At 32.9% G+C, this 21,836-nt stretch overlaps 1 protein-coding gene and 2 long non-coding RNA genes across 4 annotated transcripts; 2 read left to right on the top strand and 1 right to left on the bottom strand.

The window, feature by feature from the left end:
- Window positions 1-2,453: 2,453 nt before the first annotated feature.
- On the top strand, window positions 2,454-7,353 carry LOC107941548 (RHOMBOID-like protein 12, mitochondrial). 2 transcript variants are annotated; one of them, XM_041083884.1, is made up of 8 exons: window positions 2,454-3,045; window positions 3,494-3,614; window positions 4,006-4,125; window positions 4,901-5,002; window positions 5,564-5,608; window positions 6,202-6,306; window positions 6,397-6,438; window positions 7,132-7,353. In XM_041083884.1, the coding sequence occupies exons 1-8, from the start codon at window positions 2,684-2,686 to the stop codon at window positions 7,219-7,221; spliced, it is 987 nt and encodes a 328-aa protein (XP_040939818.1). In that variant the 5' UTR covers window positions 2,454-2,683; the 3' UTR covers window positions 7,222-7,353. The 2 variants fall into 2 exon arrangements, 1 of the variants encoding a protein (XP_040939818.1); XR_005906568.1 differs by lacking the exon at window positions 7,132-7,353 and adding an exon at window positions 5,851-5,957 and having other exon boundaries at window positions 2,460-3,045; window positions 6,397-6,439.
- Window positions 7,354-8,000: 647 nt separating this feature from the next.
- On the bottom strand, window positions 8,001-14,262 carry LOC107941547 (uncharacterized). The gene is made up of 2 exons (XR_001695659.2): window positions 13,895-14,262; window positions 8,001-8,271 (listed from the first exon to the last, which is right to left on the bottom strand). It is a non-coding gene; the product is annotated as an uncharacterized lncRNA (long non-coding RNA).
- A 4,566-nt stretch (window positions 14,263-18,828) lies between these two features.
- Window positions 18,829-20,488, top strand: LOC121211273 (uncharacterized). Its single transcript, XR_005906567.1, has 2 exons — window positions 18,829-18,993; window positions 20,279-20,488. It is a non-coding gene; the product is annotated as an uncharacterized lncRNA (long non-coding RNA).
- The last annotated feature ends 1,348 nt before the right edge of the window (window positions 20,489-21,836 follow it).

Here is a 21,836-nt window from a genome sequence, read left to right as displayed (position 1 = left end):
TCTCAAAATAACCGATGGTTTTGGTCCTACAATTATATAAAACATTTAAAAATGAAACATAAAAAAAGCCAGCCCCAAGACATAGCAAAAACTACATCACTCAAACATACATGACGAGCAAGTTTTGGCTTAAACACTCTATAAATTTAGTTTCTCATTCAAGTTCTGAGATTCTACCGACACAATTGCCAAATTGACGCATCTTTGGTCGCACAAAATCAGAATCGGGGGTCACTAAAATGTAAACTGTCGGCCTCAATTAAGCACAAACTTCAATGGCACCATGCACTAGTTCTGACAATAAGTTGTTAAGAAGATCTTGGTTGATGGAGTGCTCTTGTGCATGGCCACCAAAGCCTGTTGGGTTAAGATGTAATCAAATCGAATGGCCCATTTCCTGGATCCCAATCGTGCTGTGGTAGAGCAGTTATCAACCATGAAGGAGTTTTCTAAACACTTTATGGACGACTTTGACTTAGTTTTAATTTTACTTTCAGTTATAACTTATATTTTCTTTTAGATCTCCATTTTGTTCTTCGATGGGATTAAATTGTAGATCACTCAACTCTCAACAGATTACCGTTCGCATTTTATTATATATGGATTTTTTATCTCTATTATTGATTTATTCATAATGTTTATATTTTTTGTCAATTACTTTGCATGTGTTAAATCCATGGGGGACTAATTCGATAAGGGAGATTAATGAGTGGATGTAGGATTAATTAACCTCTATGTAGGGTTTCTTAACGGATCAACTGGTTGGGATAAGAAGAACTTAAAACCCTAAGCTTGAAGACCGTAGGAAGTCATATAGGCGAGAATGAATTCGAAATCAGTATTGTCTATCCGTGAAAACCTTACCCCAATCTGATCTACATTGTGACATCGAAAGATAAGTATTTCTTGCTGACTCGTTAGGTTAGTGGAAAGTCAAAAAGCCTTGCTAGGTTAATGACTAGTTGATTGAATAGAACCTTAAATAGGAGTTAATTATGAATACTAAAATGAGTTAGTCTTCCATCGTTAGATCTGATAAAATCTGCAATCTATCACCACAATCGTTTTTCTTATTTTTATAAATGAGTTTTTATCATCACCTTAGGATCAATTGTAATATAATTTAATTAGATTGCTAACTAGACCTATTAGCGTAGAAATTAATCTTAGTTTAGTCTCATATCCCTTGGGTAAGATCCTCGAAGTACATTCATACTCTATGGTAAAACTATATTACAACCTGACCTGTATACTTAAATAGGTATCAATACTTTTTGAATAGGTATCGGTACCATATAACAGGTATCGATATCAGAGATTTAAATGAAGAATGTTTAAACATCAAAACTACAAACGGAATCGGTACTTACCCAAGGGTATAGATACACATAAGAGCCTTTATATGCTCGATTAAAGCTCGGTTTCAATTATATATCATAATGTGTATGAATTTATAATATGACTGGATGTATTTATGACATAGACAATGGATGCGACATCCCATAGCTCGGATTCGACGATCAGGTCGGGCGAGGGATGTTACATAATGAGAAAAAAAAACTTATTTGATTAGTAGTGAAATAACATGAGAGAAAAACTTAATTATTATATATGTATTGTAATAGGTAGACTTAAAATAAATAAAAGTCGGTATAGGTTTAAACTTGAAATTTGAAATATTAGTAAAAACTCTTGTAAAAAATAATTTCACTCCAAATTAACAAAGAATTATTATTTCTCTTTTCTAAAAATAAGCCATAAGAGTGGGTAACCAAATAAATTAATTTACTGTTAATTTAAAATTTATTAAAATATATAACATTATATATATGTATATGTTTGCATAGAATTTTAATATATAAAATATAGTTTATATATAAAATTACTATTATATATGTATATATTTTATATATCAAAATATTGATAAATAACCATAAAATATTTTTTATATATATTTTGAAATATTTTTATATTTTTATTATAATCCAAATTTATGTATTTTATAAAACATTACCAATTTAAATATTATTTAATTGTAAATAATTTTACTTATAACTTCATATTTAAAATCAAAGACAGACGTTATGATAGCCCAGAGGCCTTGCGCCCTTGCCCCAAAAAGAAATGGAAAAAAAAATCTATTTTCCCTTGAAATTAAAAAAAATATTAATTAGATCCCAAATTTTTTTAGAAAATTCATTTCTCTCTTAAAGTTTTTAGAAAATTCTCACTAAATCTTTTAACTTTTGAAAATTTTAATTAAAGGCTCTTAAAAATTTTAAAATTTTAATTAGATTTCAATTTATTTAAAAGTAATTTTCATTAAACTCCTAACTTTTTTAAAATGTTACTAAGCCCCTAAAATTTACTCTGATCCTCCATGGCTTAAAATAAATATTTTATTTTTCTAAAATAAATATTATATATATAAATTAAACCAAAAATTTCATTTCATTTTTACAGTTTTTAGAGAAATGCTAGTATTGGTCTTCTATTATAGCGTGTGTTCTTGATGCCGGTGCCAAACAATTCGCCTGGTTTACTTGGGTCTCAGTGTCGTGCTACTAAACTAAGCAAAAAGAAAAAAAAAAATTCCTCCTTTTAAAGCTAACCGAGTTTGGAGGTGGGAAGTTTTCCAAAACCGAAAACAAAATTTTCAGAAGCCAAAGGTCAAAGACGAAAGATGCAGAGGCTTCTTTCTCTGAAACAAGCTTCATCATCAGCCCTCTCCAGTTCCTGTTCTTCACTTCTCCATTCGCTTCCGTACAAAACCTTCTCTTCCGTCGCCAGCTTAACCCCCCAAAACCACTTTATAAGCTCTGCATTCTCGAACCAATGGCGATCGAAGCCTTGTTTTACTGGGGAAACTCAGGGTTTTCTCTCATACCCAAATTTTCCAAAGCGTTTTTGGTTTTATTTCTCAAATACCCATCAGAAGTTTTCAAGCAAAAGTCTTTTGGGTTGCAGAGTTCGGTTTTTCAGACCTCAGATTCCCAAAAGCAGATTTGGTTTTGGTCCGAATCGTGGTCTTCTGAAGAGCCGTTGGTAATTTATTTTGCAAATTATTGTATCATCTTTTTCTATTCTTTGTTGAAATTTGACCTATTAAATCACATAATGTTAAGAGTTTAGGTTCATATTCTATTCTTGGATGACAAAATTTATGGTACAATGCAACTGCTTTAGCGCTGCGATTTCCTTTTTGTAGTAATATCTCCTTGTCATTAAGGTTAAAACAACTCAGCAGTGGTTTTTTTTTTTTTTGCTCTTTCAAGAGATAAATTTTCCAGTCAGAAGAAAACAGTTCTTTTCAACACGATTTATTTTTTCTTCTTTGAGACGACTTTTAGTTACATTGTGAATTCATAAGCAGCATGCTTCTCCTTGTAATAATAGCTTATGGCGAAAGCAGTGTTAGAGTTGAACTTGAACCAGCTTATGGATATTGCTTGATTGTTCTATGTTGCTAATCTTTCTTCTCTTTCGTTTGCAGGAGATTATGGTTCCAAAGGTTTTCAGCAAGTGATATGGTTTTGGGCCTGGTTTTAACTAATGTTGCAGTTTTTTTATTATGGCGGATTGCAGATAGACGATTTATGATGGATAACTTTATGGTGAGTCCTTAGCTTTTGGCTTGCTTGTTAAAAGTAAAGTGTCAATGGTAGATTTTACTCTCCAAATTCCTATTTCCTGTAGATATACTTTCTAGTTTAAATCCGATTTTCTAGGTACAAAAATGGAGGAGCCCTGAATAGTAGTCTTATTTCTATTACACCACTATTTTAATCTATTGTCCTTAAATGTTAGTTTTATTCTTTTTCTTATCTAATATAATAGTTAAGCACATTTAGTGGGAGATAGCCCTTGGTTGTAAGCATGTATTGGGGGATAATGCTTGCTGATAAGATATTGCTTAGGATTAGATATTCTCAGTAGTTCATCTTTTACTTGCCCTTTTATTTTATTTTTATTTTCGCCTTCTAACTTATTTGATGTTATGGGCAGGTTTCATTGGACAATTTTAAAAGTGGACGCTTGCATACACTGATCACTTCAGCTTTCAGTCATATTGATATTGAGCACATTGTGTCTAACATGATTGGACTTTATTTCTTTGGATATAATGTATGATTGTTGAAATCTTTTATTTTGGTTGCTACTTCTTTTCTTATTAGTTTTTAGGTCTTACAAATTGCTTCTTTTCGACCTTTAAGTTATGATATCTACCTTATATACTTAGTGCTTTTTTAACTTCTTTGTATGCAAATAATTGAGAGTCTAAGTATTTATTCTAGAATTTATAAATTGATTGGAAACTTGCATCGTTTTATAAAACATGGTTTGTGGCGGCTCAATCCCAACAGTGTAATAAGCTGTATACTTTGTAACATTAACATTTCCCTCACTGCTTTTTAATCTCGTGTGACTAATGTACTGCATTATTATTTGTCTCTGAAAGTCCTTCTACCTTTACGTTGTAAGAGAAAACTTATGTTAAAGTGAGTACTATTTCAGACTACCTAATCAGGATCAGTTATCCAATCTAATATCCAGCATCTTTGCCTTGAGATTGTGATGCCCAAACTGGATACTAGGAAAGCAGAATCATCGTTTTATGGTCTAACACTGAAACTTGTTGCATCTCAATGCTTTAGTGTGAAATTCAATATATTTCCTTCTTTCTAATTTACGACATAAGCATCATGGCATGGCATTTCCGTGTTACTCTCGCGACTTGGGGGATTTAATTCATGTTACAACCAAGATTGCTACATTTTGATTTTTGTGTTTTTGTATGCTCTGTCTGCATTGTTTTTCTTCCTAGTCCTTTGCTCCTTTATTTATCTCCTTTAATCACCAACCATTTTAATTTCTTTGCTTATTACTTTGCATTGTGCAGATAGGAAGAATCTTTGGACCTGAATATTTGCTGAGGTTGTATCTAGCTGGGGCAATGGGTGGTTCAGTGTTTTACTTGGTGCACCATGCATTTTTGGCTAAGGTACCATGATGCTGCAAGAAATATCTGAATTCCTACCCTCTTTGGCATGGGCTATTGTAATATGGCAATAACAAATGCCAAACCTAATTGATTTTGGATACATCACGATCCTCCCTCATGTTTAGGCACGATAAGAACAGATTTATGAGAATTTCCAGGAAATGTGGGGCAACAAAAAATGAATAACAAATAACATATTGTGGACAGGACAATAAATACTATACTATAAGCTCTCAGCCATATGATGTTATGCTTCCCACAAAAACCAACTAGCAATAGATGGACAGTCTTGAAGTTTCAGATAGGACCACCGGAAATCCAACTTAATCCATTTAGACTACACCACACAAAAGATGCCAATGCATAGTTGTAAGGTCTGTCATGAGAAGTCTGTTCTGCATGTTACAAGATAAAATCTTTTAACTTGTTCATTAGCATACTTGTATCTTGATAATATGTAAAGATTTACCTATTTTGGCATAGGAAAACTTCTTCATGTTCTCAACTTCTCATGAACCATATAGGATTTGATCTTTTCTCACTCTTAGCCATCCACCACAGGGACAAGCAACACGGATGATGGACCCTTCAAGGACTCCAGGATTGGTATGCTCTTAGCCTTCAGTGCATGAAGCTCCTGTGACGATCTTTGTTTTTCTTTTTTGGGACTTTTCTGTTAATGACTGTAACCAAGTGGTAACAGTATCGTCTTTTTGCCTTTATCTGATGCACTGCTGAATATTAAAGAATTTTTTTTCTTTCATATCCTCTATTATTTAGCATTTGAAATGACATTTTAGTTGAGCTTTGGTAGGTCCGATTTTCTTCTCATTTGTTTTCTTGACTAGTTAGTCTTTTCCCATTTGCGAAGAAATGAGATTGAAGGTTTCATTCCTACTATCCAAACCCACCAACACCCTCATGCATCCCCCTTTTCTTTTTTTGCAATCAAAAGGTTTTCATTTTATTCCTTCATACTAGTTTACCCCTTTTATATGTTACATGTCATGTTGATCTATAATCATATCCATTATTTGTATGGATTGCCTTGTTTGTCCCAAATGAAGAGGCCAAATAATGAGAAACTTATTTTAGTTCTTAGACCTCCTAATTATTGCTGTGGCTTGCATCTGTTATGCAACAAATGCACCAAACAGTGCTTAGAATATGTTTAACTTCTGGCTGATTGTTTCATTTAGGGGGCAAGTGGAGCTGTTAATGCTATAATGCTGCTTGATATATTTCTGAACCCAAAAGCTACTCTTTATTTTGATTTCATCATACCAGTGCCTGCCATGTTACTGGTAAGCATGCTTCAAGTTTGTGCTAACGATGAAGTAACATTTTAGGTTTACACTCCTTTCTTAATTGTTTATACATTATTTTCTTTACAGGGCATATTTCTAATTGGGAAAGATATATTGAGGATAATAGAGGTATATTGCTCATCATTCAGCAGTTTTTCTTCGTTTTCTCATACATTTCTTAAATTGGTTTATTACGAGTCATGTTCTTGGTGGAAAAGATGTACGTTTGTGTAAATTCTTCAGCACCAAACAAAAGCCAGTTTACTAAAAGGCATGTTGAAGGAGAAAGAGGGAAGATAATGAGAAGGAAAAAGTACTAGATCATCTGGCACGCTTTAGATGATAGTCATGATCACTGACCATAACTTAGAAAAGCTTTTTGAATAGTTTTATGATATTTAATGTGCTATTTGATAAATTTAAGGGTACGCCAGTTATTGTGTAACATTGCCAATCAGTAGCTTCAGCAGGATTGCTCCTTTAAGATGTTCTACTTCCTTCTTGTGACAAATAGATGTCTGGACGCTATAGCATCAGCTTCCTTAACTTGCAACTAGGCTTAAAATAATGTAGTATAGAACCATTAGAGTTAATGGTTTGTCTTTTGGTTGGAGTTAACATTCAATATGACTTTATCAAGGTACTAAATGTGATTGTTAGTGCCCTTGTAATTTTTTACTTCTGCTTTCATTGGGCTGCTTACCTTATCTTGAGCTACCTCACCTTCAACTATGAAATTTGAGCTCCAAATCTCACAATAAGGTTCTAATATAATCCAACCGACTAATATTTTTATTTTTATTTATTTATTTTGCATTGTAGGGAAATAGTCATATATCAGGATCAGCTCACTTGGGAGGTGCTGCAGTTGCGGCAATAGCATGGGCTCGACTTAGAAGGGGACGCTTCTGAATTAAATAATAGACCTGCTAGCTAACATTTACTTGCTCTTGTATGTTGCTTTGCCACATGTTTCATTCTAGTTGCTTTCTTTGTTAATTTTATAATTTATTAGATTTTTATAATATTTATAAGTTTTTATAATTTTTTTAAGTTTATATCATTTTTAATATTAATATTAATATTTTTATTTTTATAATTTTTCTGATTTTTCTAATACTTTTATAAGAAAAATATTAGATTAAACTAGAAACCACCACACATCATCTGACTGGTACATTGATTTATTTTAACTATTAATGTAGTTAGTGACAAAAACCGTTAATGGAAAGTTTAATTGAGTGCGAATTTAATATAAGGGTTAATCAATTTTTTTTACATTTTCTTAGTGGTTTTCTTTACATATAAACCTTTTATTTTTAAGAATTTAGTTTCTTTAATTTCCAATGGTTAACATCACTAAAATTTTTGTTAAATTTGTTTACACAACATTTAAATTTTTTTTAAAAATATCCATATGATAATCATGTAACAAAAAAAAAGTATTGCAACAAATGTGAATTTAATAGATAATTTTAATTGTATTAATAATTTTTAAAATTTTAATTGTATTAACAATTTTTAAAAATTACATTATTTTAATCAAAACAAAACATTTGAGCTAATCAATGACATTCTTAAATTTTTTTCTTCATTTAAGATCTCAACAAATAGATACATATATATATGCCAAATATGTTATGCGCCCTTTTCAAGTCACTTCAAAATAATCTGAAAGTTCAAACCAAGTATTCACTGCAGTATCATAATTTTTTATATATGGTGTTTTTCAATATGAAACCAGAATTTATTCCAAACCTAACACAACAAAAACAAGAACAAAAAACAATCCAAAAGGCCTCACATCCGGATCTGAGATCAATACTCATCTAGTAAATCGGGTAACTTTTTGTGAGATTCCTAGGAGTCAACAACACAATTCCCACGAATCTAAGAGTGGGTTTCCCAGCAAGGAAGCTTATATCAAGAGGATTGTTCATTGGATCCCTGCTTCTCAATTTTCTGCCAACCAAACAAAGTCAAATTCAGATCTCAGTTTAAAGAACTTCGGTTCTGCACGATAGCATGACACTGTTTCGGTAGCTAAAAAGATTATCACTAATAGCATGCACTTATTCACAAGCAAATTAATTTTTTGTTAAGACCAATTTGGTTAAAACTGAAACTTGGAGCTGATAACATACGGGAAAGAATACATCATATGTTGGTAGGAGCCATCACCAATTTATGAGGCAAATGACCATAAGACAGGAAACTACGTATCAGACTTTTGGTACAAGCACACTGTCCTTTACTCCTTTATTCAGTCTTCATCCTTTTCTTTCTAACCATCCATTTCTTAAGGTGACGATTCTAGCTGTTTGAGTTAATGTGAATAAAGATGCCAGAAGGTCAAGTTGGAAACAAAAAACAAAATAATAATATAAGATTTGCAACAAATCTGCACATATGCTTATACATGCATACACCTAGACACACGCACACATGAAAATAACTTCTGATTAGGTGAATTTGTAAAAGAATATAATATTGAAACTTGAATGAACTCTTTTTGTTCCCTAGTGTTTTCCAAATGTTTTCACAAACCATAGTAAATACTTCAAAAACTTTCTTAAATTTCTGGAATTCAAGGTTTTCATTTGACCTCAATCCAATCATAATTTGGAAGCTGCTGAACAGAAGGCCCTTGCAAAATCTTTTTGACGTGTGAACAGCTCAAAATCTTACAGAAATTGTTTCAGATAATTTAGCAGTAAATAACCATGCTATTAAGTTCTAAACCATGTAGAAACATACTATTTTCACTTCCAAACAACCCAAAGATTGTTATCTCATTCCCAGTGGCCTTATGAGCTGGCATAAGTAGATAGGCTTTGGTAGCAACGAACAAAAACTTGTTACAGGCCCAATTACGAGTGTGGCTTATGCAGCCCGAGTCAGCTGAGGTTTGAATAATTTAGTAGTTATAGTATTTAGTTTAGTCTTGGTTATTTTAGTAAGCATGCACTACGTCTAAATATATCAGAAAGAAAGAACGATATCAGACACTCTTGAGAATATTCTACCATACAATACCAGAATGGGTTTTACATTTCTCTCTCTCATGTTTTTCTTCTCTTCTCTATACCCTTCTTTTCCTTTCACACATATTTTCCAGATTACTCTTAGCAGGAAGGCTCAGCTCATTTGGAAGGTACCATCGTGGTTTTCAAAGACACAAAAGGTCCCAGGTTTTAACAATGACAGATGAAATATCTACCAGATTATAGAGGGATGTTGTTAATCTTCAAAAGGAAGTTGAGAGGTTGGAGGAAACAGCGATAGGTACTAACATGAGTCAGCTCTGTGATAAACTTCGACTTGATATACGCAATGGGAATGGAGGCCATGACTGCAGAATTAAGTCACATGGTCAGTCAAATGTTCACTTGTTTTTTGGAAACGCAACAAGACCTGAAATACCCAAAAAGGGCAGAGTCGAGTGGAACCCGTGAAAAAGACAAGGGTATTGCTGGTTCTTTCAGGCTTCTAGAATCTTCATAGGTGACAATCGCACCTATTGTCCAGGAACCTCAAAGCATGGATACTTTTTCAGACTCTGAAAATCAATGCTAGATGGACTAAGTTTGAGCGACCATGATTTGATGGAACTGACTTTCTGGGATGGCATTTGAAGGTAGAACAGTTCTATGAAGCTGTGGGAATTTCGGATCAAGACAAAGTCCAAACAGTCATATGATTCATTTGGCAGGTAAAGCCTTGCAATGGCACCAGCAATTTATGAAATCCAAGGGTAATGTTCGTGATGTTAACCGGAGCCAGTATGTAGTAGAGATGAAGGCTCATTGCAGTGACAGAATACACAGATCCAATGGTTAAGTTGGTAAGCCTTAAACAATCAGGGTATGTTGAAGAATATTATGAAGAACTTAGGGATTACTTAATCTTTTACAATTATCGGATGATCAAGCCCTTAGTACTTTTGTTAACCTCAAGCCAGAGATTTCAAAATCCATAAAATTGTTCTATCCCAAAACACCGACCCATGCCTTGATTTGGCCAAGCAAATGGAAAGCTTATTGTATAACTTGCCTAGAAAGCCTTTTACCCCTAACAAAACTCCATTGACAGCACCTCCCATACATCATATAACCTACTCTACCTCCAAATCACACCTTCTAAACAGCATCTTCCTTGCCTCCCCTATTACCCACTCCCAAAACATTGTTTCCAGCATATCCGAATAAAACTAAACCTTACTTCAATGGCCCTAACAAATTACCTATACCAAGAATGATATCACCCCTCCAAAGGCAACCAAGCCAACCACCAGGGAGGAAAGAGGAGAGGGTAGACAGAAGGGATTGTGCATGTGATGTGGCAGTAAGTATGTTGTAGGCCACAAACATGTTAGGTCCCAACTATAACATGAGCTAGTTAAGGAGCCGAATGAACCTGAAGTTGAGGTAGAGGAATCTTCGAATTTTAGGACACTATTGAGGATCTAGGAAATAGAGTAGAAGGGTCTGAACATAAGGTTACCATTTAACCCCATGCCTTACTTGGATTCGAAGGGTATCAAACTACGAGGTTGGTAGGGCAAAATAAGAACAAACAACTGATTATTCTAGTCAATGGTGGTAGTATACATAAATTCATCGATCACAATATGGTCAAGAAATTGCATTGCCCTACATATGTCCTACATGGCCTTGTGTGTTTGTGGCTAATGACGATGTATTGAGAGCCTGGGAAGGGTGCAAAGGAGTGGAATGGAGTTTTTCAAGGGTTTTTGCAAGCTACTGACTTCTTGTGGTGCCATTGATTGGTTGTGTCATTTGGTGCTTGGAATACATAGGCTTCTTACATTAGGTCATGTATTGTGGGACTTCAACACTCTTGCCATGCAATTTTAAGTAGGGACTTGACAAATTATCTTGAAGGGAATTCAAGATGGAGCAGTAAAGATAGTTACAGAAAAACAGTGTAATAAAATATCTTAGGCTTGTGACAGGGTTCTTGAATGCTCTTATTTATAGGGATCTCAGGTGCTGATCATGTCCATTTCAGCCACTGATACCAGCAATGATAGTATTTCTGGGGATTTGGATACTCTTTGGTAATCTGTTTAATGCTCCACAAGGCCAACCACCTAAGCGAATTTCTGATAATCACATTCCATTGTTGGATGATTCACAAGTGGTCAAAATACGAATGTATAGAAGTCCAATTTTTCAGAAGGCTGAAATTGAAAGAACCATGAATGAAATTAAGACATCAGGAATCAGAAGGGATAGCAATAGTCCTTTTGCATCTCCTATGAAGTTAGTAAAGAAAAAAGATGGCTCTCGGCACCTATGCATTGACTAATGGCAACTAAACGAAATCACTATTAAAGACAAATTTCCCATGTCTTTGGTAGAGAAGCTTGCAAATGCTTGTAGGTTTTCTAAGTTAGACTTACAATCTGGGTACCATCAGACCAAAATGAAGGAAGAAGACATCTATAAAATTGCATTTAGGACTTATCATGGTCACTAAGAGTTCCTAGTCAAGCCATTTGGGTTGACCAATGCACCATCCACTTTTCAAGCTCATATGAACAACATATTGCAGCCTTACTTGAGAAAATTTTTTTTGGTGTTTTTTGACAATATCTTGGTCTATCTGGTCACTTGGGAGTCTCATATGATACATTTGTATAAAGTATTTGAGATGCTAGCCTGACATCAGCTTTATGTGAAGAAATCTAAGTGTGTATTTGGTTGGAGCTACACAAATTGAGTACTTGGATCATGTGATCTCTAAAGGGGTCATGTCCAGGATACTAAAAAGATTTCTGCCGTTATGGATTGGCCTATTCCTCAAAACATGAAAGAACTCAAAGGGTTTTTAGGCTTATCTGGTTATTACTAACGGTTCATAAAGTGGTATAGGGTTCTAACCAAGCTGCTCACTGAATTGCTTAAGATGGGCAGCTTTGCATGGAATATTCAGGCTCAATCAGCTTTTGAAGAGTTGAAACAAGCTATGGTTACAACTCTGGTGCTAGCCTTATCCAACTCTAACACTACCTATACTGCAGAGGCTAATGCATGTAGTACGAGAATGGGGACTGTTCTGAGTTGGGGAGGAAAGCCTATAACATTTTTCAGTAAGGCATCGAGTCCTAAGCACCAAGCCTTATCAGTATATGAGAAAGAAATGCTAACCATTTTAGCGGCTGTGAAGAGGTGGAACTCAACTTTGATGGATAGGCATTTCCGAATTAAAACAGACACCGAAGTCTTAAATTCCTTTTGCACCAAAAGGCTAAAACTCCTGCTCAACAAATGTGGGTAGTTCGTACAATGGTTATGACTGAGCTATTACATAGGAGAGGCTCGCCCAACACTATGGTGGATGTGTTATTGAGGGTTCTAGGTACACAAGTGCAGGCTATTTTAGTGGTGACAAACAGCCTACTAGAAAGGTTCAAACGTTCTTGGAACTTTGATCCAATTTTAGTACATCTCATACATAAACTCTAGAAATCTTCTGGTGTTGCCTCCTCTAAGCATAGTTGGCACGATAATCAACTTAAGAGGAGAGAAAATCTAGTTATTGGTGGATAAACAGCTAAGACGTGAACTGTTGAGTTATTTTCATGCGTCAGCACAAATTTCCTGTTTTTCTTCCTTGAGGACTAGGATGCACTGAAGGGGAAGGTAGTTGTTACTTACCCAATTACAAGTACGGCTTATGCTGGCCAATTCAGCTGAGATTTGAACAAATTAGTAGTTATAGTATTTAGTCTTTGGTTATCTCGGTAAGTATGCACTATGTCTAAATATATCAGAATGAAAGAATGATATCAAACACTCTTGAGAATATTCCACAATACAATACCAGATTTGGTTAGAAATTTCTCTCTCATTTTTCTTCTCTTCTCTGTACTCTTCTTTTCCTTTCACGCATATTTTCCAGATTATTCCTAGCAGGCAAGGCTCTGCTCATTTGGAACTTGGAAGGTATCAAAACTTCGGGGGAATTTCAGAGTTATGTATATGGATTGGGCAAAAACATGTTATCTTACATCGTTTTTCTTTTCATTTTCCTAAAGACATTTATTATAAAAATTACTAGGTGGGAATGCCTCTAAAATAAAAGGTAAAGTAACTAAACAACAAGAATTTTGTTTTACGTATTAATACTAGTTCTTACAAGTTACAACAAAAGAAAGGCATATAACCTAATAATGAAAACTAGCTTTAGAATACTGAATCAGATCCTTTAAGAGAATCGAGTTTAATAAAGAATCAGAATTTATTAAGGTGATATTAGTGATTTCGAGAAGAAAGCAATTTGAAATACGCAGGCCATCCTAATAAACTGTAAAGCAGCAGCCAAGAAAAGTATTACTACTGTAAACCATGAACTAATGCTACATCCTACAAAACACGCCCCATGAATTTCGCATCAAACCTGAAGTTAATGACCGAGCATGATAAAAGAAGTGTAATTTTCCATTGAACCATTCATTCAGAGCATAAAAAGATGATAACCCAATATCAAAATAGTAACAAACGAAAAGGGATTGATGAAATGCTCCAAAAAACACAAAAAAGGGAGTACAAGAGATTACGGATTGAGAGTTGTGCCAGGCGAGGCCTCGGTAAACATTAACAGAGAAAGTGGCAGTTAGGTAAATGGTGGCCAACCCCAGACCAGCTGTGAGCCCTTTGAACGCCCAATCCCCCGCTTTGCTTCCCCATCCCATCTTCTTACCTCTCGTTCTCACCCTCGATCGGTGTCGGAGGTTGCTTGCTCTGCCCTCTGCCCAACTTCAATTAAACCTCAAATTTGGACTCAGGATTACACCTATACCTAGCAATCACGCATGGGTTTAAAACTCGAATTCTTTTATTTTTATTTTTTCCTTTTGGTTAAATTACAAAAATAGTCGCTTATATTTAAGTTTATAAGTTGATAATCCTTTCAATTGTTACTATTTTGTCACTAATGTTATTAATTTATTATAATTTGATGAGTAGGTTGTTCTAACGTGGTTTGTTAGGCATCGTGGTAGTAGAGGTGAGAAAAGATAAAAAAATTAAAAATTTATATATTTCAATTTTTTTATATATTAAAAATATTTATGTATTATATATATTTTAATTTTTTAAATTAGGGTCAATTTTGAGACAATCAAGATTAATTTTTTTAAAACCATAATTAAATTGATACCATATATAAGATTTAAGGATTAAAATATTTAGTATATTAAAATTTGAACTGACACCTAGTCTTTCTATGGTAAAGTTAAAGTAAGTTAATAGAATTGGAAAAAAAAAGATAAATGTGATTAGTTGAATGATCATTTTATTATTTTTTATAGTTAGTGAAAAAGAATTTAAACATAATTGGTTATATGTAGGTCCATTTATTTGACTGAAAATGATTTTCGGAAAATGGCTTACTTATCTGGAAAAGTTAATATTTTTTATATTTAGATAAATCTGTGTAAAATATTTTCGGTTGCTTGGTAAATATTTAGAAAATATTTCATAAAAAACTGTTTTAAATGAAATGAACATATATTTAAGAATTCATTGTCATTTCATGTTTAATTGAGTTTATATTATATCTATTAAATTTATATTTTATATTGTTTTTGCATATATTGCAATGATTTATTTATAAATAAATACATCAAAGTAAATATTAAGAACAAGTGCCAAAGAAAATATTTAAAGAGGAAAAAATCAATTACAAAAAGCAATTCTCTTATCTAAGAAAATAGATTATACAAGAATATGTGTATGTGGTTTTAGTGGACCCTTTTGCATTAGTCGAAATAACCATGTTGGCTACCGAACATAGTTTTGACCTCAACATGATTGAATAGCCGATGAATGATTATGACAAAAATATAAACACTAAGACTACCATTGTTTTGCCAGTTGTAACTCTTTGCAAGGACAATCTCTTAGCACCTATTTTAGCATTACAGAAAGGGTTCAATATCATTTGTATCAAAATAATCTTAAGGATTGTAGTAGTTAATAAAAGTTATGCGGTGGACACTTGAAACGAACATAACAATGGTTGAAGTCAACGGCAACTCACCATCATTTGCAGATATGGAAAAGTTTGAATAGAATTGGTAATCATGGTACCACATACTGCAACTTGATCCATACACCTATCATCCTCTCTTATTTATTTCCAATTGTGGTTCTAAATGTCATTAGCTGAGTATCCAAGAAATTATTGCGGTCAGTTCTACTTATACCCTTAGTGCACTGAGCCATGCCATACCTCTTCCCAAATTGTCCTGCATCCAACACTATTGCATGAAACATCACCCTAAATTTTAACAAGAATGATAGCAAATCATTCAATTAAAAAAATCATAAAATGGTAAAAAGAATTAAGCAACAGAAATAACAACTTAGGAACAACCGATATCTAACAAAGATATGTTTACCACATTGTTACAACAAGCGAAATGATAGCACAACAAGATATTAAAACTGCTAATCAAGTTCAACCATGAAAGGTTATATTCAATACTTCAAACCAAAATATCCAATGATCAAACACAAGATTCTGAAAATCATGGAACAAATAAAATCACAAGATTCTGAAAATTCATTTGAAATCCTTTTTTTTAGAAGCTATGGTTCCACTTATAAGATTTTCAAGTTTGATCCCATTATAAATGCTACAAATCTGATAAACTATTTGAACAACATAATAGGAGAATACATTCTTTCTAAACTTGCCTTTTATCAAGATTCAATGACTATTTTGATATTGTATTAAGCATACAATTAAAAGCTTAAAAAATAACATGCATACTTGCAAAGCTATGAATCAAAGTGAAAGCATATAATTGCAAACATCAAAAATTCGCTATGAATAAATAAAATCATTTAACAAAAACACATTTGAAATCAAATTTACAGTAAGTCATTGTGTAATACCCCCATACTCGACCCGATCGTCGAGTCAAGGCATTAGGATGTCACATTCGTTGCCGAAGCAACTACTAAAAATTTCAGATCAATTTATCATATTATTTAATTAATATAGATCATTAACTCATTTCAGTAATAACTGAATTTATGATAGAACTAATTATAAGTTAAAGGAGCTCATTATAACATCCACAATTGATCAAAGGTCAAACTGTAAAGTTCATAAAATTTTCTGAATTGTCGTCGCGACGTTGGGGTTTCCACGTTGTGACATGGTGAACTTGTCATCGTGACGTCGTCTCCATTTTCTTACAAGTTCCACGCTTTATTTTTATTTATTTTTTTATATCATTACCTAAATATATATTCAGATGTCATAACCGCCACTTCATTTTACATATCATCCACTTACATCTATTTCTAATATCAAATTCTCATAAAAACATGATATTCAATCAAAGATAACAAAGTATATAAAATTAACACAAATATTAAAGTTTAACAAATAAGACCATTGGAGGACTTGCACATTTCAAATTCATCTACTTGATAACATGTTAATTTGCATGATTTTATGTTTAATTCGGTTAATTTTTGAATTGATCCCTATTGAATTAGTACTTTTATGGTTTAATCTTGTCAATGATACAATTGGGATGCTATAAGTAAAAAACGAGCAGAAAAATGATCAAATTGAAACACAGTCAATAAAGTGAGGCCGAATAAAAAATGCAAAAAAAGCCAATGACTCATCAGATTCTTTTGACTTCGTAAAAACCAAAATTAGAAAAAATCTAATTTTATTTTTTATTTAATTTTAATTATATGTTGAAGTGATTAAAGTCAAATTTAGTAAATATCGTGTATATAAATAGAGCTTTAAAGTACTTTGGAAAGATACGTTATATTTTACATTGGAATTCATTTGGAATTAAATAAGAATTACTTGTTTTTTTCCTTCCAATTCGATGCGTCAGTAGCATACTGCTACTTTCATTTCCATTTCTTTATCCTTTACCAAAATTTGTCTAATTGTCTTTCAAACCCTTTCCTTTCCCAATTTCTTCCATTATCATCAAATCACATTTCGAAATCTATGAAGCATGATTAAATCCATGTTTCACTAAATTCCATCTTAGCTTTAGTGTCACGGACCGCAATTCAAAGCCCGTGACAAGCGCACCAAATGCATCCAATGGAAGTCTGTTGCTCAGATGGGGATCATTTGGCCTACGAGAACTGGCCCGATTCAAAGAGCTGTTGGACAGGCCTGTCACGTTGAAGCCTGATGGGCCCGATAATGAAGATAGGACTAAGTAGTCTTAGAAGTTCTAATTGTACACAGCTTCTAATTCTGTAAAGTTAGAGTCCTAATTGAATACAACTTTTAATTGTAGCCATCGGTTTTGGGGGAGCTCAACTATAAATAGAGAGCCTCCCCCTCATTTGTACTGACTCCTGAATTGTTTCATTATTCTTTGTGAATAAGAATTGAGAGCATTTACTCAAACTTTTCTCTCAAGTGTTCTTGCTTTTGTTCATCTTTCAAAGATCGTTCTTAATTCGTTCTTCCGCTGTTCTTCGTGGAAACTTTAAGGGAATTCTGTTGAATCCTTTATTGTTGCGAGTTGAGCTGACTTAGGTGTTTTTACGGTTGAATCCATTATTGGTGGAAGTTAGGCTGACTTAGGCGTTTTTAAGCCAAGAAACTGCCTTAGGCCGCACGGATATGTGGGAAAACTCCAAGTCCGTGACATTAGGCTGGTGTTATTTTCGATCGAGAATAGTGAGATACGTGTCCATACTAAAAATCCTTCCAATCGATATTCATATTTTTCTTAAATATCGGGATTAACAACTCATCCCTTAAAGTTAACTCAATTTCAAGTTAAAAAGTACACGTTGGGTTGGAGTCGTGTTTGCTGACAGTTGGAGAAATGAGTCGGTCGTGCTGTATTCGGATCTCCGAGAACAAATCAAGGAAGAAGTGATCGGGTTTAAACGACTCACGCTGTAACACCCTTAACCCGAATTCGTTGCCGAAACAGGGTTACGGAGCATTACCGAAATTTAAAAATTTATTTTCAGACATTTCATTTCATGTAGCATTCATATTTGAAACTAACCAAATTAAAACATTTATGAGCCAATGTTGGCCAAATTAACTTATACATGCCATTATAACCAAAAATCAAATCATCCAAAATTACTGATAAAACCAATGGATAGTGTGATATATCTCTGGCAAGCTTCCAACCAAATCGAGCTTTCTATAATCTGTAGGGTAAATAAAAATAAATACGTAAGCGATGAATGCTTAGTAAGCTCGTGAAATTTTTAATCATATTAGTTCATCTAAAATAGAGGTGTTCATGGGTCGGGCAGCCCGGCCCGACCCGACGACCCGCCCGAAATATGGGAGGGTTTGGGTAAAAATATAGGCCCGAAATATGGGCTTGGGCAAAAAACGAAGCTTGTTTAAAAAATGGGCCGGGCCTCGGGCAAAATTTTTTAGGCTCGGGCCCGGCCCGGCCCGAATATATTATATATTTTTTTAAAAAAAATTTAAATTTTTTTTAAACACATTTCTTTTCCCGTCCCCGTAACTCCCAACTTGTCACTTTTCCCAAGCCATTCCCCTATTTCCCTCTTCCTCAAATCCCTAGCCCTCCATTTTTTTTTCTCAACTTTCACCTTCAACTCCGGCAGCAGTCCTCCACCACCGGTCCACCTCCAGTCATTTTTCTTTCCAAAATCAAAGGTTAGTTTGCTTTATTTTTTATTTCTCTGATATTTACTGTAAATATAAGTTTCATCTATTGAAGTTGCTGTAAATATAAGTTTGTTTTATTTTTTCTTTCTCTGATATCCCAGTACAGTAGTGTATGAATAATGATTTTGTTTTACTTCCCCCCCCCGGTATCCATAACCTAACCTTAATATTTGTTAAGACTTGGGGTTGAAAGAAGGGGAATGGGTGTAGAATAACCCTTCCAATCTTAACATTAGACTTGCTATTTCACCTGTGCTTCAGTTGCCCTATAAATTTAGATATTTATGTATTTTCATGTTTTTCTCATATATTCTGGTGTATCGAAGGCATCAAGTAGAAATTGGAAGGATATAGGTTAGGTCTTCTAAAATTACTAGTTTATTTCCAATTTGTTAAAATTGAATTTTCATTTAACTTGGATAATACATCTGAACTGAAGAGCCAAACTTGCTCTCGAAAATAAACAAAATTCTAATTTCTGTTAAGGGAAGGAAAAGAATGCCAGTATTTCTTTTTTAAACAATTAACCGCAATGGATTTGGAGTGAGACCATTCACTTCTACCCTCAAAATTTCTTAAACCACACAAATAATTTTCTAAAAAAAGAATTAGCAGTGATTGATTGAAGAATTTTACTAAACAAGAGTCAGTATGGTTTGAAATAAATTTAGTATTAGTCAACTAAATAAATAACATATGATAATGAAAATCAACTCATTGATTTTTTCCATCTCTACTTTCTTTGAAGAATTGTTAATCTAATGCTCCAATCTCGCGACATGCTTTTTACTTATTATTGTTAATAATCTTTTTAATTTAATGTTATTTATAATGTTTAATCTTAATTTAATTGGTTTAATGCTATAATAATTAAGTCACAACCATTTTAAAGTGATTAGTGTAATTTAGTTAAAAATTTAATTTTAAAATTTTAATTTAATATCGATATGATCAATGAAAAAGACTATATGTAATTTGCAGTATATTTTTTATGAGATCACATGCAAGTATATTTTTCTGCTTCTTTCATGCATGCTGGTTCAACTTTATGGGTTCATTATTTCTTTACTCTGCTACATGCAAACAAAACACTACATTTTCCTACTTTCATGCATGCTGCCACAGGTTCTGTATTTATATTATTTGCATATAATTTATGTAATGTAATATTATGCATAGCCATTATTTCTTACATTTGTTTCTGTAATTTCTTTCTTACATTCTTTCTTACATTTGTATTTATCTTTTTTGTTTTTGCTTTGTTTTATTGCAGAAACAAGCTATTGAGGCAGAAAAACAGCAGGCCCAGGCAGGTTGCTATCACACCCTTTCCTTCGAAACAATCAACCTTAGTGACTTTTTGTAAATGATGTGTGTTTTTTTAGTATTACTTAAAGACATGTGACAAGTTTGATCTTGTATCTAGCATAGTTAAATAACTAGTTTATTATCTCGTGCAATATAACTAATTTATTATCTTGTATCTAGCATAGTTAAAATATAATATATTTATTTTTTTAAAACTGTTATAAAATTTATAACTTTTTGAAAAAGTAAAATAATATAAATCTTCACTTTTATATTTGAAAAGTAAAAATAATATAAATATATTACATTCACATATAGACACTTGTTTTGGTTTTGGAGGTTGAAATAATCTTACAAACAAACACATGATTTTTTTCTTCTACGTTTGCTATGTCTTCGGTAGCTTTTTAAGATACTTTCTTTTTAAATGTTTAAAATTTAATTTAGCTTACAATTTATATTTTGTTATGAAATTAAATATGTTGATGGATTAATGTATGAATATTATGGTTTGTTGCTTAATTTTCCGAAGTCATTTTGGATTTTGAAGGTATGTGTACTTGTGGGGTTTAACTTATGTTCTTATCTCAAAGATAGTTTGAAGCAAAATTAGAGATTGAGATTTATATAATGACTAGAATTAGTGAATGATAAAGCTCAAATTGATTTAATATGATTTAATATGCTTATGCATGTGCTATCTATATGAATATGTGATTTAAAGCGAAAGTTTTAAGTTCGCTATCTAATTCGCAAAGAGAAAAAAGTTTGTTGAGCAAATGTTTGTATGCTTTGCTTCTCCATTCAATTTCTGAACTTTTTTACAGCATAAAAGCAATAACAGGATATTTAATTAATTTAATTATGTTATTATGCATAGATAATATGCTACTTATTGCCCAATGATAATATGTTGCTAGTCCTAATTACTTGTATAATCATTTTTATTTTTATTCTCTTTTTTAAGAATTGATTGTTACCTAAATGTCACAAATGTGTAATTATATACAATTAAATAACATTTAAATTCAATTAGTTGGTAATTTTTTAAACAACTCTAGTGGACATGAGGTTCATTATTTATTAAGAATCAAAACTTAGAATATAATACTACATCAATTCTAACATAAAATTTATAGATAACATGAAAGCTATGCATTTTGTTCTTTAAATAAGTAATTTTATTTTAATTTTTTTTCATTATATACAAAATAATAATAATTTGATATTTGATATAATTTTAATAACAATTAATTTTAATATTAGTTTTAAGCAAAAAAAAAACGGGCCGGGCCCGGGCTTCATATTCTTTCCACAGGCCGGGCTTGGGCAACATATTAAGCCCATATTTCGGGCCCGGGCCTAGTAAGCGGGCCAAATTTTTTTTGGGCCCGGCCCGGCCCATGCACACCTCTAATCTAAAAAATGAAATCTATACATATCAAGAATAATCCAATATTAATACCATAATACTCATGAAGCTATATTCATCAACTCGCGAGGTGAATAAATCCACAGTCTTT

This window comes from Gossypium hirsutum, chromosome A12, assembly GCF_007990345.1.
Source record: "Gossypium hirsutum isolate 1008001.06 chromosome A12, Gossypium_hirsutum_v2.1, whole genome shotgun sequence".
Classification (NCBI taxonomy): domain Eukaryota; kingdom Viridiplantae; phylum Streptophyta; class Magnoliopsida; order Malvales; family Malvaceae; genus Gossypium; species Gossypium hirsutum.
The sequence above is the reverse complement of the archived record's forward strand: the minus strand, read 5'-3'. Positions and strand labels throughout refer to the sequence as shown.